Genomic DNA, 16,301 nt, shown 5'->3' on the forward strand with positions numbered 1-16,301 from the left:
CTTTAGCTTGAACCAAAATCACCTATAGCCATGACCTCTCAGGCAGGCCTGTCACATTCATAACTCATGAATGCAGAGCCCTTACTATGCCTGGCGTTTCCTGCCTTCCTTGCCACTGCTGTGCAAAGGAAAGGGGGTGTGAGGTGGGAAGCACCTTCCCACCCACTGCATTTGAGTGTCGCCATAGCAACTAGTAATGCCTAGAAGCAGCCCAAGTGTTGTTTTGTTTTCTTTTGTTTTTATCTCCAGTTCCTCAGCAAAATGTGACCCTGGAACTTGAGACATAGGGTCAGCTGCTTGACACACTTGATCCAGCCAGGATCATCCACGTGGCCATTTCGGGTGGTCCATGATTGTAGGAGTAGGGAGGGCTCAAAAGCATCCCTGTGTGTGCAGCCTGTGCAACCATTGCTGGTTCAGGAGAGGTGTGCACAAGCCTTGGGGGTCACTTACCTGGCTGCCTCCCTCTTGGGCTTCTGCCCACAGAGGCCATCACAGGCCTCGAGATACAAGGTTCCTGCTGGTGAGCAGTGTTGCCTTTTGAGCTAGGAAACAGTCCGTTAGCCTAGAACTACTTTGTCCATCTGTGAGCCTCTGCCTGAAGGCTTGAGAAAGGAACAGAGTCATCCGTCTCCAAGAAGGTCTGTGGGAGTGTTGCATGGCCCAGCAGCAGAAGCAACGTCCGCCTTGCAGCCAGGCAGACCCAGGTCCCGTGCTGTGCTCACAGCACCCAGGTCTTGTGAGAGTTCTAAAGCCCATCATTCCTCAATCTCCCTTCCCCCAAGGAAATGAAATCATGGGGTATGGCATTGTTGTGGGAATCATAGATCATGAATATAAGGCCATGAGTGTATCATGGTAAGCTAGCACACGGCAGATTTTTCTTAATGGCAACTTTTTAATATTACTGCCCACACCAGACTTACTCATCCAGGATATGCGAAAATGGCATTGATGAATGGGTATTTTTAAATATGAGGCTGGAGGTAGGTGGGGCTCAGTGGCAGAGTAATTGCTTGGCATCCCTGGTGCTGTGAACATAGATAAGCAAATAAATCTTTTCTAAATAATTGAGACCTAGCCTTAACTAGGATAAGGAATATGTTTATTCGCTTAAATGTAAATACTATGAACGACTCTATCCTCCCTTTTCCCATCTCTACCAACTCCTAGCACACTGACGCCATCACTCTGACCCTTCGGAACTCTGGGGCCTTCTGCTCAGACTTTCTGTTTGGAAAAAGAGGCAGGCACTAAAGTGACTGAAATGCAGTTAGCTGATAACACAAAAAAATTCAAAACTATTCACCTTTCCCTGCAGAGAAGTCACAAAGACTTTTTACCGAAAGTTGTGTACAATCTGTAGGTGGTAATGTGACTGACTGGGCTATCCAGCAAGTTGTGAATGCGACATTTAAAGTGGATTTTATAAACATTCGTGTCAATGTACCCTGATGAAGTTCTTTTCTGCACCCCCACAGGAACGTGGCTGAAGAGTGGTCTGGGCCTGGTGCACCAGGAAGGCAGTCAGCTCACGTGGACGTACATTGCTCCCCAGCTGGGGTACTGGGTGGCAGCCATGTCTCCCCCCATCCCAGGTAACACAGAACCAACAGGGCTGGCAATCCGGGTGGATTTCTTTTGGGGATCTGAGCTCAGCATTCACTTAAATATAACTTCTATAGGCAGTTCATGGTGTGTTCTTTCGGAAGGTCAAATGGTAAAGGCTGTTTTGTCAGTGGAGAGCAGTACCTGGAACTTTGACATGGAGGCCAGGCACCAGGCGTGGAAATGGTCTTGTCTCCAGTTCCATCTTGCTCAAACAGCTGCCTTTAGGAATTCTTAATGAAAGTGTTCAGAAGAGGCTGGGACCTTCTCCTCCCTAGTTCCCAAAACAGCTGTGGCCTAGTGTATCTGTAAACTTGAAGGCCAAACTCTCAGCCAAAAGCCATCACTGGGGGCTTCTTGAGGCAAAATGCTTGCTTTAGCATTTCTGATCAGTTTAGTGAAAAGCTAGCTGCCTAATGTTAAAAAGAGTAATCTTCACTTAGAATATGTGAGTTGAGTTTAGGATATGATAAATATATGCATATATGTGTGTATGTATATATACTTACATAATTCCAGTGATATTGCAGGACATTGTGCTTCTCATGAGAATTCTTCCTAGTGATATCTCCCTTCACTGCCTTTAAAAGCCATGCATGCCACTTGGACTCACCCACCTTGGAAAATCCACTTTCCTTACCATTGTTTATGCTGGGGCTACATCAGAAATATTGTTTTGTGTTGTTTTGAACACATGTTAAAGCACATCTGTTCTGAGTTACAAAATTGAGATAGGTTAAAAGATACCTGATTGAGCTGATTAAAAGATACTTCATACAAAGACACGATCGATGCATTTCCAAATGAGAGCTCGAAATATTTTAGCAATGGAATTAATGTTGAAGCATTAGAATTCATGCTTTGGCCTTCTAAGTGACTACTAGGATGGAGCTAGTCCTAGATGGGTGTGGAAAAGCCTTCCTTTCAGTCACCACATTCCTGTCTAAGAAATACACACTCTTCGGCGCTTTCCTCGAAGGAATTGCTCTCGCAGCATTGCCAGCGTAAGCCTGCCACAGAAACACCCTGTTTCCCTAATTTGGAGTATGCAAAAGTAGACAAAAGAGAGGAAGAAATGAAATGCCACAGGTACCAGAGTGAACGCCACAAAGTCCAGCCACCAAAGGGAAGTTTTCTTAGATGGATTTCAAACAACTGTGGCTGTCAATTTTCCCACCATGCAACAGGTTAATATTAATATGAGCTTTTATAAAGAGGAAAGCAAGGGCATCCCAGCACAGGTCCCCCCCCCCCCCCCCCCCGCCCCCAGGAGTTCTCACGCAGTGAAAGAAAAGACTCAAAGCTGTGAAAAGCAGCCCCACCCTGCCCCGGTGGTGCACATCATGGTGCTGCTTCGTGGGTAATCTTCCCACTGTGTCTTTTACTTAGACAAATTTCAGTGAAGCTATGCTTCCCTGCGCCACAAACCAAGAAGAAAACGGTTACGGTTTTGTTCCTTAATTCTGAGCTTAAGCAGAGACTAAAATTTAAGCTGTGAGTTTTATGAAGATTTCTTTTGACACGGGCTAAAATAATTACATTCTGAGTGTTTAACAGACCTTGAGAATGGTCTTACAGGACGAAAGTCTCCCCCTGCCCTTCTCTTTACTTCTGTATGGAGGATCAAATCCAATGTCTTTGAATATTATCTCTGTACTAAGATGTCCTATGAACAGTTAAGGCAGTTACAGACATCTACGTACACACTTTCCCACCCCACTAAATTTAAGAAATATTATATATATATATATATATATATATGTGTGTGTGTGTGTGTGTGTGTGTGTGTGTGTGTGTGTGTGTGTGTGTATCTTATAAGATATAATATTTAAGAGAGAATTCCATTCTCTTCTGGACTCAGGAAGTATCATCAATTCCAAAACCCAGTAATCTTCCTTGGATTCATTTAGCTCTTTAAAAGATTTGAGCCAGACATGCTGGCTCGTCCAAGCTGTAGTGGAGCAGAGGCAGAAGAGTTCCGGGAAGTTCAAGGCCAACCAGGCCAGCCCAGTCTTATAGTGAAACCCCAGGAAAGAAGAGAGAAGGGAACAGGGAGAAAGGGAGGGAGTGAAAATTTGTCTCCTTAAAAAATATTTCTAAAAAAGAAATCTGTCATTGAACATCAAAAGCAAATTTATAATAAAGCAAATGGGTACTTGTTAATAAATAGTATGAAGCCACTGTGTCCCATCTCCTGGACAGTGCAGGGAACTGGACAAGAATAAATGTCATTGAGAGGTTTTGTTACCAATCTGTTTTGAGCTACCATGTGAGCTACCGATTTATATTATTCACAACATTATGAGGCCGATTCTCATTGCCCTGGAACATTGGGAGCAAAACTTAAACCCACCCCTTGGTGTTCTTTACATTGCAAATTAAAAGCTGTTGTTTTGTTCTGATTATCTCTAGCAAATCTTTTCTTTAAGTGCTAGAGAGTTCTATGACCATAAGAGATTAGCCTTGCTAAAAATAAAAATAAACAAACAAAAACAATATTGTGGATGACTATGTAATTTCTTTAAATAGGAAAGTATTTTGGTCAGACTTGACATTTTAAAATTACAGTAAATTTCTATCATATATTTAAAGCAATTCATTCAGGCAAAAGATATTCTGTACAGCAGTAATTTCCAGGAAAAGTGAAAATAAAGTCATAGCCACTTTTTGTCATAGCCACCTTGTAAAATCCCCAGGTTCTTGGTTCCTCTCGGACATGAGGTTCTACTCAGTGGTTTATCATGCATTCATTTTCTTTTATGAAAAGATCATGTATTTAGAATGCTGGGCATGCTGCTGTGAGAGACTAGCTTCTCCTCTAAGGGGAGGGGTGGGAATCCCCTTGATATAAGAGCATTTCATACCTGAGCATCAGGGGCTACCAGCCACTGAAGGGCTAGCGACTGTCATGGATGGGAGTGACGGTACCTTGGGTAAAACAGCCATCGTGTCTCTGACCAGCCACTCTGTCTCGCAGGCAGGAAGAGGGTTTTGTTTTTTGTTTTTTAAGTCATTACATTCTCAACTCATTATTCCTATTCTTACATGAAGGAATTCAAAGCTCTAAAATGCGATTTTCTGACCTTCTAGGTCCCGTTATGACACAGGACATTACCACGTATCACACGGTGTTTCTTTTGGCCATTTTAGGAGGAATGGCTTTCATTCTTTTGGTTTTGCTGTGTCTCCTTTTATATTATTGCAGGTAAAGTGTTACCATTTGGATGATGTATTTGTTTAATGTAGAATTTCCTATGCAATTGGTATTCGGAAATGTTTTTTTCCTTCTTCTTTCTTTTTTCCCCTAAACCATTTTAGTTTAACTCATGGAAAATTACCTAGAATGCAAACATGTAATGTAAGTTGCAAATGACCCCACAGGTTATGTAAAGTTTCAGGTCATGGTAAGGGGCTTATGAGAGCTTAGGTGCTAGGGAGATGCCTCAGGAAGTAAGAGCTCCATCTATGTGAGCATGAGAGCGGCCGGCCGTCAGATCCCTAGCACCCAGGTGGAAAGATGAGTGTAGCCATTCACACCTGTCTGTAGCCCTGGTGCTGTAGGCGATCGAGACAAGAAGGCTTGTTCGCTGCCAGGCTCAGTCCCAGTTCAAGAGAGGTCAGAGAGTGATAGAGAGCATCAAACATTCTCCTCCATCCTATACGTGTTTGTACTGTGCATATACCACACACACATGTACACACACACACAAGCTTAACAAGGCTGAGAAGTAACTCGCTTAGTAAAGCATTTACTAAACAAGCACGAGAACCTGACTTGGCACTTCAGAAGCCACATACAAAATCGGGATGTTGTGTCCCATGCCATAATCCTAGCACTGGAGAGGCAGAAACAGTGTATCTTTAGGGCTCACTGACCAGCAGTCTAGCCTACTTGATAAGCTCTAGGTTAAATGAGAGAGTGTGTCTCAAATAATAAGGTGGATTAGTACCCAACATTGATCTCTGGCCTACAGACACATACACACACAAGCACACATGTGCACCCCTACAGAAACACTCACAAGCACACATGTGCACCCCTACAAGCACACACACACCAAGAAAGAAAAGAAGTTGACAGTTATTAACCGATTCATTCCTATTCCTTTACACTCACTAAGTGATGAAATTCTCAAGATCAAAGCAGAATTATTTTTACTTCAATGCTGTTATCTTACCTTAGAACGAATGAGAATTGTTGATTCCTGGGTGTTTCTTGTTGGAAAGATAACTTGGCTTCTCTATAAAATCCTGAGCCTCCAAACCCTAGATTTCTCTACTCTGGGTTAAAATGAGAGTGTAGGTGTGGAGCGAGAAGGCTTCTTCGGGGTGCTGATAAATTGTATTGGTGTTCCTCATGTAATTTGATAGAATTTTACCCAAAACATTGCCATCATGAGTCTCTCACTTCTCCCCTGTGTCACCTGATTGGTTGCAGGAGGAAGTGCTTGAAACCCCGCCAGCATCACAGAAAGCTGCAACTGCCCCCAGCTCTGGAGAGCTCCAAGAGGGATCAGGCAACATCCATGTCTCACATCAACTTGCTGTTTTCTCGACGAGCATCAGATTATCCTGGGCCTCTGTCTGTCTCCAGCCATAGCCGCCCAGAGGCCCCAGGGACAAAGGAGTTGATGGGCGGGGTGCATTTAGAAATGATGTCCCCCAAAGGGGAGGGGGACCTGCACACACCCATGCTGAAGCTCTCCTATAGTACCTCACAAGAATTTAGCTCCCGGGAGGAGCTGCTGTCCCACAAAGAAGAGGATAAAAGCCAAACATCTTTTGATAACTTAACGCCAAGTGGGACACTGGGGAAAGACTACCATAAGTCTGTGGAGATTTTTCCCTTAAAGGCAAGAAAATCTATGGAAAAAGAAGACTACGAGGCCCCTGGCAATGATGACTACAGAGGTAGTTACAATACCGTGCTCTCCCAGTCTTTGTTTGAAAAGCAAGATCAAGAAGGCCTGGCATCAGCAGGAAGCAAACTCACTATTCAGGAACACATGTACCATGTACCTTTATCGCCTGAGAAAGAGCAACTGCTGGACCGCAGACCGACTGAATGTATGATGTCACGATCTGTCGATCACCTGGAGAGACCTACTTCCTTCCCGAGGCCAGGCCAGTTGATCTGCTGTAGTTCTGTGGACCAAGTCAATGACAGCGTTTACAGGAAAGTATTGCCTGCCTTGGTCATTCCAGCTCATTATATGAAACTTCCAGGGGACCACTCGTATGTGAGCCAGCCTCTGGTGGTCCCGGCTGACCAGCAGCTGGAAATAGGAAGGCTCCAGGCCGAGCTGTCCAACCCCCATGCAGGGATCTTCCCACACCCATCCTCTCAGATCCAAGGCCAGCCTTTGTCTTCCCAGGCTATCTCTCAGCAGCACCTACAGGAAGCAGGTGCACGGGAGTGGAGCTCTCAGAGTGCATCCATGTCAGAGTCACTGTCTATCCCTGCATCCCTGAATGATGCAGCTTTGGCTCAAATGAACAGCGAGGTGCAGCTCCTCACCGAAAAGGCACTGATGGAACTTGGGGGTGGAAAGCCACTTCCACACCCTCGGGCATGGTTTGTCTCCCTAGATGGAAGGTCCAACGCTCACGTTAGACACTCATACATTGATCTCCAAAGAGCTGGAAGGAACGGAAGTAATGATGCCAGTTTGGACTCTGGTGTGGATATGAATGAACCAAAATCTGCCCGGAAGGGAAGGGGAGACCCTTTGTCTCTCCAGCAGAGCCACACACCTCTGCAGGAGCACCAGCAAAAAGATCCCAGAGCTCCCGACAGCACTGCCTGCACGCAGCTCCTGTACCTTGAGGACATGGACCCGAGCGGCAGTGAGTGTGCAGCCACGGTCTGCACCCCCGAGGACAGTGCACTGCGATGCTTGTTGGAAGGGTCAGGTCGGAGGAGTGGCGGGCAGCTGCCCAGCCTGCAGGAAGAGACAACCAAACGAACTTCAGACGTTCCCCTGGAGCCATTAGCCAGTCCCAACCAGAGAAGATCCGCCAATGATGAAGATGAAGATGACGATGACGATGACGATGACCAAGGAGAAGATAAGAAAAGCCCCTGGCAGAAACGAGAGGAAAGGCCCTTGATGGCCTTCAACATCAAATGAGCCATCGATAAGCCCCTAAAATGCGGATTATAAAATTGCCAAATATCCTTTCTCATGGAAGTGCATACCTGCGTGTGGAGAAGCTGAGGAGTGAAAACCATGCAAGTAGATGCTTACTGCCTTGACATGGGAATTACGGTTATGACAGAACGAAAGGTGACTGACAGGTGCTGCCCCTCCGAGAAGGTGGCTGCGAGACATGTCATTCTACGGACCTGACTTGTCACAGTAGAGATGCTGACAAACCACATGTGGGATTGCTATGCTCCAAGGATCACCTCAGTTCTCTCTCAGATTCTGGAAACAGATGAAATGCTCTTTGCATTGTCTGAACCCTCTCTAATTCTATCATGATAACGCTACTGTGACGCTCTCACTGGGAAGCTGGGTGGCGAGAACTTTCTGGACGTCGATGTTATCTCAAAGGAAAGCTATGCATTGCTGCTTCTTTGTTACCTTGCTTATGCTTTGCTTTAATTAGGCCTCTCTCTCTCCCTCTCTCTCTCTCTCTTTCTCTCTCTCTCTCTCTCTCTCTCTCTTTCTCTCTCCACACACACACATAGGGTGTTGGGTTTTTTCTCTTTCTTTAAAGTATGATTCAGTTTCAGTTGTAAACGTTTTGCTTCCTTCAGTTCTACTTCTCTGTGGTTGGTTTCGGTGTCGCCCTTCAGGAACTCAGAACCCGGGTGTCAGCTCTTAACATCTCTAAGCCTTTTAATAAAACTGTACTGAAGTTTTTATCAGCTAAGAGTCAGTTCTTCAATTCTGGTCCCATTATCTCCAAGTGCCTTTTTTACAGTGACAACAGACAGTCCCTCGGTTTCATGTCTTTTCGTAACCCTTTCAATTGAACTGCCTGGATTTTATATAAAGTTACTAAACGATACCTTGTTCTTGGAACTGCATGCTGCCAAGTGCCATTCGTACTGAGCATCCTCATTTCAACGCAGTATACGCTCTAGTTATCATGTGTAACGTGGGTCTGTTTAGCTGAGATAGACTAGAGGAGGACACTAGAGATGCCCATTCCTACTCCCTCCCTTTGGTCACTAGCCACCATTATGGTTCCACTGGCTGTTTGTATATAGGGTTATGTATTAACTCTAGAATCCCGTGTGCCCTTCTTGCTCACCGAACGTGAGAGTATGGGCTGAGCAGGGGGATTGAATGTGACTGTTAAAAACACTCATGTACTGTCCAAAAGTGCCAGAATGACTCTTCTGCGCATTCTCCTTTAAGAGCTGCTTGGTTGTCCAAAAATGAAAACTCAAAATAAACTTGGAAGAAGGAAAAAAATATGTGTTTATTCTGATTCATTCTTTGTTGGGAAATTGTCAATAAGACGTTGCTGTTCTTTGACTTTGGCATTGAAGGGAGACTTCAATGTTGGGGGGTTATGGATGCATAAATACCAGGAATTAATAGTAGGATTAAAAAACCCACCTTTGTCTTTAGTCTCACTCAAGAATGAATGGTAACATCCTCGTGATGTTTTAGGTAAGGAGAGATAGCTGAATTTTATGAGAAACCACTGGGGGTTTTTTGGTTTGGTTTTTGTTTCTTATGCTGGAAATCAGTTTGTCTTGCAACAGTTTCAAGAAGAGTTTGTTAAATAGACAGAACTATCCCAGATATATAACCTTGTTTATCAGATTTATTAATGGAGGGCCCAGGATGTGGCTCAGTTGGTAAAGTGTTTGCCTGGCACATGTGAAGTCCTCAGTACCACATAAAAGCAAGTGGGTTAGTGCCCACCTATAATACCAGCACACAGCATGGGAGAGGTGGGGGCAGCCTCAGATACAGAAGTTCAAGGGCAGCCCCATCTCAAAGGAAGTTAATAGACATGATGTCAGAATGTGAGAAAGACTGGCAGGGAAAAATTACAGCAGCTGTGTTTGATTACATACCAAACCTTCACTTGCAGATTCCACAAGTATAAAACTAATGGAACTGGTTTTTATTTTCTGAATTTTTAGATGAGGATTCTTTTTAATATTTTACTTTAAAAGGAGAAAATAGTTGAGACAGTCCTGACCGTTGGACAGCTAAGTGGATGGGAGACAATGCTTTAACCAGCAAGGCTGGCAGGGCTTGTGTAGGAAACAGTGTCACCCATAGGTGGCAGGTGAGTCCTTGCTGACTTTCCTATAACTCCAATGGGGGCTCCTTTGTCAATCCCACAGAAGCAAAAAGTTGCCTCTTCAGGAACACCCAAGGCCTGGCATTAGTCATGGGGGTGAAAGGAGAACACTGGGAGGTCTCCCTGCTGCAGCCGGTTCCCAGGCCTTCACAGCCGTGTCTGTGCTTCCTGCCAATGGAACTGTGTCAGCATCCCGAAGAGCCTTCCATGTAACCTGTAGAAACATGCAACATGCTAACTATTCTCTCTGGTTCTAGAGATAGGACAGGAATATCTTACACAGTGTAATCCAGTGGTGGCAAGTACTGATCTGGTAGCAGTTGTCACAGCACACCTGGGTTTGCCAAAAGGGAATTGCTTCTGCCAAAGAGACCTTCATTTCCCATTAGAGTTGTCCACAGTGAGGTCCAGACATTATTTTTTTTTCCTCAGAAAGCACTAATGGCGACACTAGAATCCTCTAAACAAACCACCACAGCTGCAGTCTTTCAACAATGCATTTACCTTCCCTCTAGCCCAGTGAGGGCCATGAGAGAGAAATATGCCTCAATGCTTCCCATGAATATCAGACAACCCAAGCAATGAAAGGCACCCAGCTCCTGCCACCTAGTGGTCAGTTCTCAGCGCCCTGGAGAAGAGCAGGGCCAACCCAGACACTCAGGGTGGACTGTGGGAAGGTGGGAAACAGCTCTGGTCCTGTCTTCCAGGTAAGGTGGGAAATGGAAGAAGGCTGACAAGGTCCATGTTGTTCCTGCCTGGAAACAAAAGTACTGGAGCAATAATGAGGTTGGTTTGCAGTTTGGGGGAAGATTGCATAGCATTCTTTTTTGTTTTACACCTAAGTAACTAAATGGGGGCTTGGTGGCAAAATAAATAAAAGTTGCTCAGCTGAGAGAAGTTGTGCTGCTAATAGAGAGAGCTCTCTAGGAAAGAATTTAAGTTATAGATGCTCCTGATAATAATATACAGAATACTTTATGGGAAGCTCTTGGACAGTTGACTCTGCCTTTGATCGTGATTGTCATGGGTAGTCTGGCATGGACAATTGTCACTCCTTGAATTAATGATTAAGATGATGAATGTCAGCACATCTCTTAGCCACCGCCATGGAGTGCCATGTCTGCTGAACCAGTTTTAGCACTCTGGACGAATATACCCTCAACTCTTCAGTGCCGACCATCCATAATGAACCCAGACATAATGCCGCTGTAAGATCACTCCAGAAAAAAGTCAGCATGCTCTCCTCTGCTCTCCTTAGTGAACAGATCAAGCTCTGCTGGTAGTCTTTGCTCCTGCGGTAGAAAACTTCCACTGTGGACAATTTTAAGCAATTAGTGCGATACTCCAGGACCCACAAGTTTGGAATAGACGCTTGCTGTCCCAGTTTTGCATTATTTGCCCACAAAACCCACAGTGGGGCATAGGTAATAGCAGAATAGCTAATCTACATTGTTCAAGGGTCAAAGATTTGCAAATTTCCCTACTCTGAAGTTTTAAATTTTGCTTTACATATATTTGTTTATTGGGTGGGGTGTGCATGCCACAGTATGCCCATGAAGATCAAAGGACAACTTACAGGGGTCAGAAGATTGTCGTCTTCTGCCACATGGGTCCCGGTCTTCCTACTTCATCCTCACACATGCTGGGTTAACACATAACTGGGACCACACCCAGCTGCACTATCTCCTTTAGATCACTTATAGGCATGAGGAGTATTCAATTCTGAATTGTGAAGGCACCTTTGCCAATGAGTAACAAGTTATTGCCTTGTTGACAGCCATCTTGATGTTACAAATGGCATCCAAGCATAATGCTAAAGTCTTGTGTAGAGTTCTTAAGCATGAGAGGGCTGTGCTGTGCCTTGCAGAAGCAACACATGTGCTAAAGAGGCTTTGCTCGGGTCTGGACTACACTGACAGCAAAGCTAACAAGTCAGGGCCAGGGGTGTAGCTCAGCTAGTTGTGCTTGCCTGACACACATGGGACCCTAGAATCATCCCACAGGATATAACTTCTGTGGACAGTAAGAATTGACCATAGGAAAAAATTGGGAATGAGTTTTAAATATGAATGATGTTTATTTTAATATGTTTGAACTGTAGACTTACAACACTAACTCTTATAGTAGCAGTGCCTGACAGCTAACCTGCGAAGTCCAAGAAATTCTAAGTGTCTCTTAACTCAATGGTAGGGACAGAAAGCAATAAAAAAATTAACAAAGGTGCCCCTCCCCCAATATGCGCCCTCATGCTTTTGGGGTTATTTTCAGTTATTTACTTAGATTGTTTATGTACATATGATGTGTGTTTGTGCAGATATGTGGAGGTCAAAGGGAACTTCCAGGAGTCAGCTTTTACCTGCTACTTCATTGGAAGAGGATTTGTCTTTTTTCTGTTCCTGCGTGCACATTCCAAGCCCGCTGCTCTGCAAGCTTCAGGACAGTTCTCGTATCTCTGCCCCTCATCTCTCCCTACACACTGTAGGAGTGCTGTAATCACAGATGCCTGCTAATGGATCCAGCACATACGTTCTTGTAGGCAAAATACACATAAATTAAAAAAAAATAAGGTGGCGATAGTAGAAGATGACCAGAGTCGGCCTCTGGTCTCCACAAATGAACACACATGTATACACACATATCTTACATACACACACATGAACATGTTCTACACATATACTACACTCAAATAAAACTAAGACATCAGTGTTTGTACAATAATGTGAGTTAAACTACAAACTCTTCCACTTTTTCCACGTTTTCCCCACTAATATCTAAAGGGTATATAGTTGGGTTATATTTTCAGTTATTTGGTTGTTATATAAGTCAGTCACTAAAACCTATTATGCAGAGATGACTCCTGCTGGCATTTTGTGGTTTTCTCTGAAGTTTTTCACCCACATAAACATGTATTTCCTTAAATACTTTTTATATTGGTAGCGAGCTGACTTAGGCCAGTAAAGAACTTGCTGTGCAATCTTGAGGCTCTGACTTCGATCCCCATAACCTATGTAACAATCCAGCTGTTGTAACACACACTTGTGATCCTAGTTCTGGAGAGACAGAAACAGGCAGATCCCTGAGTCTTGCTGGCCAGTCAGCCTAGCCTAATCAACAGGCTCCAAGATATGAAGCCTTATCTTACAAAAGCAAGCTAAACAGTGCCCAAGGAATGGCACCTGAGGTTGACCTCTGGTCTCCACATGTACACACACCTGCACATACCTGTGAACACACACACACACGTTTTTTTTTCTCTTTCTACCTTTCGAAGCTGCAGATAGAAGCCTTTAAAATGGGAAAATGTAGGTGAAGCCATTCATCAGGACTTAGCCGTAACTGGGGGGTCCAAAGTGAGTAGTGGGGCTGGAGAAAAGCTGGTGTCATCTCTAGATTCGGGTCCTGCTGCAGGATACGGGAGGATACCATGAAAAAATGGGCCTTAGACCATGGCAGGTGATAGGCAACATCACTTGAGTAACAAAGACCCATTCAGTAAAAATCAGCAAAATTAAATGTTGAGGTTTGTTCTTGCTGTGTATTGTAATGCTAAGTACAGCCCCCAAAACCTGGAGTCTTCATGTAGACCCAAATGACACTATGTGACCTTGTCTCCCAAGTTATTTCTGATTGGTAAATAAAGATGCCCACAGCTAATAGCTGGGCAGAAGAGACATAGATGGGGCTTGGATTCAGAGGCCAAGTAGGAGAAGAAGGTGGAGAAAGAAGAGAAAGTCAGTGTGGGTTAGGTGAGCCATGAAAATGTGGCCCTGAGGGTTTGCCAATTAGAGTTAAGAGCATCCCCTGAAACACAGTAAGTAATAACTCGGGGTTATTGACAAGAAAGTAGATTCTAATTGCATAGAGGGTAGATATCTGTCCAGCTCATTTGCTGCTTAAAGCTTATTGTAAATAATAAAAGTTGTGTCTTTTATCAGGGAACTGATTGATCGAAGGTGGGATAGAAACCTGGATTGGGATTAAAATTTTCAACAAATAAATGCATAACCCTTAAAGCACAGCATTCAAGAAAATGAACCACAGGCTATGGGGTGGTGCCACCTGTATTCAAGAGGAGTCTCCCTCACCATTTGTAAAGATATATCCTCTTTTTTCACACCTCAGAATGTTTTCCATCATTAAGCATCCCTCATTTCAATCAACTATCACACGAAGAAAAGCAAGTAGGGTTAGAGGATAGAGATCAAAATCCACTATTTCTTAAATTGTCCTCTCTCTCTCTCTCTGTCTCTCTCTCTGTCTCTCTCTCTGTCTCTCTCTCTCTCTCTCTCTCTCTCTCTCTCTCTCTCTGTGTGTGTGTGTGTGTGTGTGTGTGTGTGTGTGTGTGTGTTTATTTTTCTCCTCTATCTATCTTCTATGTGTATCTCTCTCTTTCTCCTCTCTCTCTGTCTCTCTCTGTCTCTGTCTCTCTCTCTGTCTCTCTCTGTGTCTCTGTCTCTCTCTCTCTCTGTCTCTCTCTGTGCTGTTTATATACTTGTTAGTGTGGGTATGTGCATATGTACCCACACATGCATACAGAAACCAGAGGTCAATGCCAGCCGGCTGCCTTCCTCAATCTCTGTCTGTATATTTTTTTGAGACAATGTCTCCCACTGAGCCTGAAGCTCATGTCTTTGGCTAGACTGACTGGCCAATGATCTCCAGGGCTCTGCCTGTCTCTGTCTCCCAGCCTGGGGATTAGAGGCATTCCCTACTACACACAACTTTGTACAAAAGTTAAGAATCGCAACTCAGGTCTTCATGTTGATGCATTAGGCCCCTTTATCAACTGAGCCATATCTCCAGCCCCATGATTTTTGGGATTTTTATAACAGTCTTTGACATCATGGGAAACTGTTGGAAAGGGCCTGTAGGTTGTTATTGTCCATAGACTAGGAGAAGGAAGCAGGTGGTAGAGGAGAAGATCAGTTGTCCAACAGATGGCAACACATCCAGCTGAGGATCTTAGGTGAGAAAAGCTTCAAACTTCCCCCCTGCCTTCTTGTAACTATTTTTAAAGTTGTGAATATAGACACACACAAAATACCTAGCCAAATGGCTTCTGTCCTTCACAGTGATTGTGACTTATTAGATGTTCTGGTGCCTACAAAGAGCTTGACTATTCTTGTAAGACATTTGCACACAGAGAGGATGAACAGGGATTGAAGAGCCTATTTATTTGGAACCTGAAAGGTTCTAGAGTGCTATGATATGAGTCCTTTTAAAAGTGGAAGGTAGAACAACAGGCTACAGCAAGCTAAAATGGCTAGTGGTGGGATGTGTGTGCTGGGTAACAGTAGACACACCACAGAAGAACGGTGGTGTCAGATGTGGAACTGTGACTTGGAAAAACCCATTGGCTCAACATGCACCAGAGAGCAGCCACATTTTTCCCACTCCAACGGGCAAAGTGAGAGAAATATAAAAGTGAGAGAAAGCAAGAAGGTCTTTTTCAAGAAGAAATTTGCCTTTTTTCTTTGCTGAAGAGAGGATGCAAGTTGGAAATGGAGCTTCGGAAGGGGCAACGGAGACCAGATATGGTTCTGGGTTGGAGAGAGCCTTGAGAGGCTTGTTTGGTGCTTTCATTTGGCAGGGCTATTATGCTGGATTTGAGGTTTCTTTTCATTGCTAGAGAGCAAACTTACAGCCTTGTGCACGCTAGATGAGCATGTCAGTAATGCTTCATCTTCAGCCCAGAGAGCAGCTAGCTCCCTTGGATAATTATTGTAATAATTTCATGAAGAGATAAATATTCAAGGATATTGTGGTGAGCAACTATAAAATATTGTTATATGAGCACTAGTTTCTCTATATAGCAGTGTTCCTCATCATGTTCCCTACATAGCAGTTCATCCTGTTGTAGTGGCTCCCCATTCATAACATTATTTCATTGCTACTTCATAACTGTAATTTTTGCTGCTGTTGTAAATCGTAATGTAAATAATTTTGAAGATAGATATTTGCCATAGAAGTTGCGACCCATAGGTTGAGAACTGCTGTAGAACAAACTTAAAACTATGGTTATTTTCTAATGTGTCAACAAAAGTAATATTACATGGTGCTGCTGTTGCTAGTGGCTAATGTATGGTTTCTGCACTCTCAAAAAATCATGTTATTAAATAAAGCCCAACAGGTATAGGGTTTGTGTTTGGTCCCTAGTACATTAGAGGAATCATACTGAGCCCAGAGGACCATGACAATCATCAGAAAACTGTCTGAAGGCACACATCCCACGTGGAGGACATGGGTTCCAGCTCTCCACTGTGTTGTTTTAAAGTTGAACTTTATGGAGTTAACTGAATCAATTCTGAATCTTCAGGAAGTCTTAGGATTGGAAAACTAGTAAAACGTAGAAACTTCCAGAAATATTTGTTGAAATAGTAATCTGGGCTAGTCATCCCACTAGCACATTGAAGGTGAAA

The 16,301-nt window shown here is 43.9% G+C and overlaps 1 protein-coding gene across 7 annotated transcripts in view; it reads left to right on the forward strand.

Moving 5' to 3' along the window:
• Positions 1–9,035, forward strand: part of Fam171a1 (family with sequence similarity 171, member A1) — a 113,583-nt gene extending 104,548 nt beyond the window's left edge. For 5 of the 7 annotated variants that reach the window (NM_001310434.1, XM_006497479.3, XM_006497478.3 and 2 more), the window contains 3 exons: positions 1,482–1,598; positions 4,699–4,813; positions 6,047–9,035. In NM_001310434.1, the coding sequence (NP_001297363.1) occupies positions 1,482–1,598; positions 4,699–4,813; positions 6,047–7,739 (1,925 nt within the window). In that variant the 3' untranslated portion in view covers positions 7,740–9,035. The remainder of the gene's footprint in view (positions 1–1,481; positions 1,599–4,698; positions 4,814–6,046) is intronic. The other 2 variants (XM_030251634.1, NM_001361386.1) reach the window with 1 other exon arrangement.
• The last annotated feature ends 7,266 nt before the right edge of the window (positions 9,036–16,301 follow it).

The sequence above is a fragment of the Mus musculus genome, chromosome 2, assembly GCF_000001635.26.
Source record: "Mus musculus strain C57BL/6J chromosome 2, GRCm38.p6 C57BL/6J".
Lineage (NCBI taxonomy): Eukaryota > Metazoa > Chordata > Mammalia > Rodentia > Muridae > Mus > Mus musculus.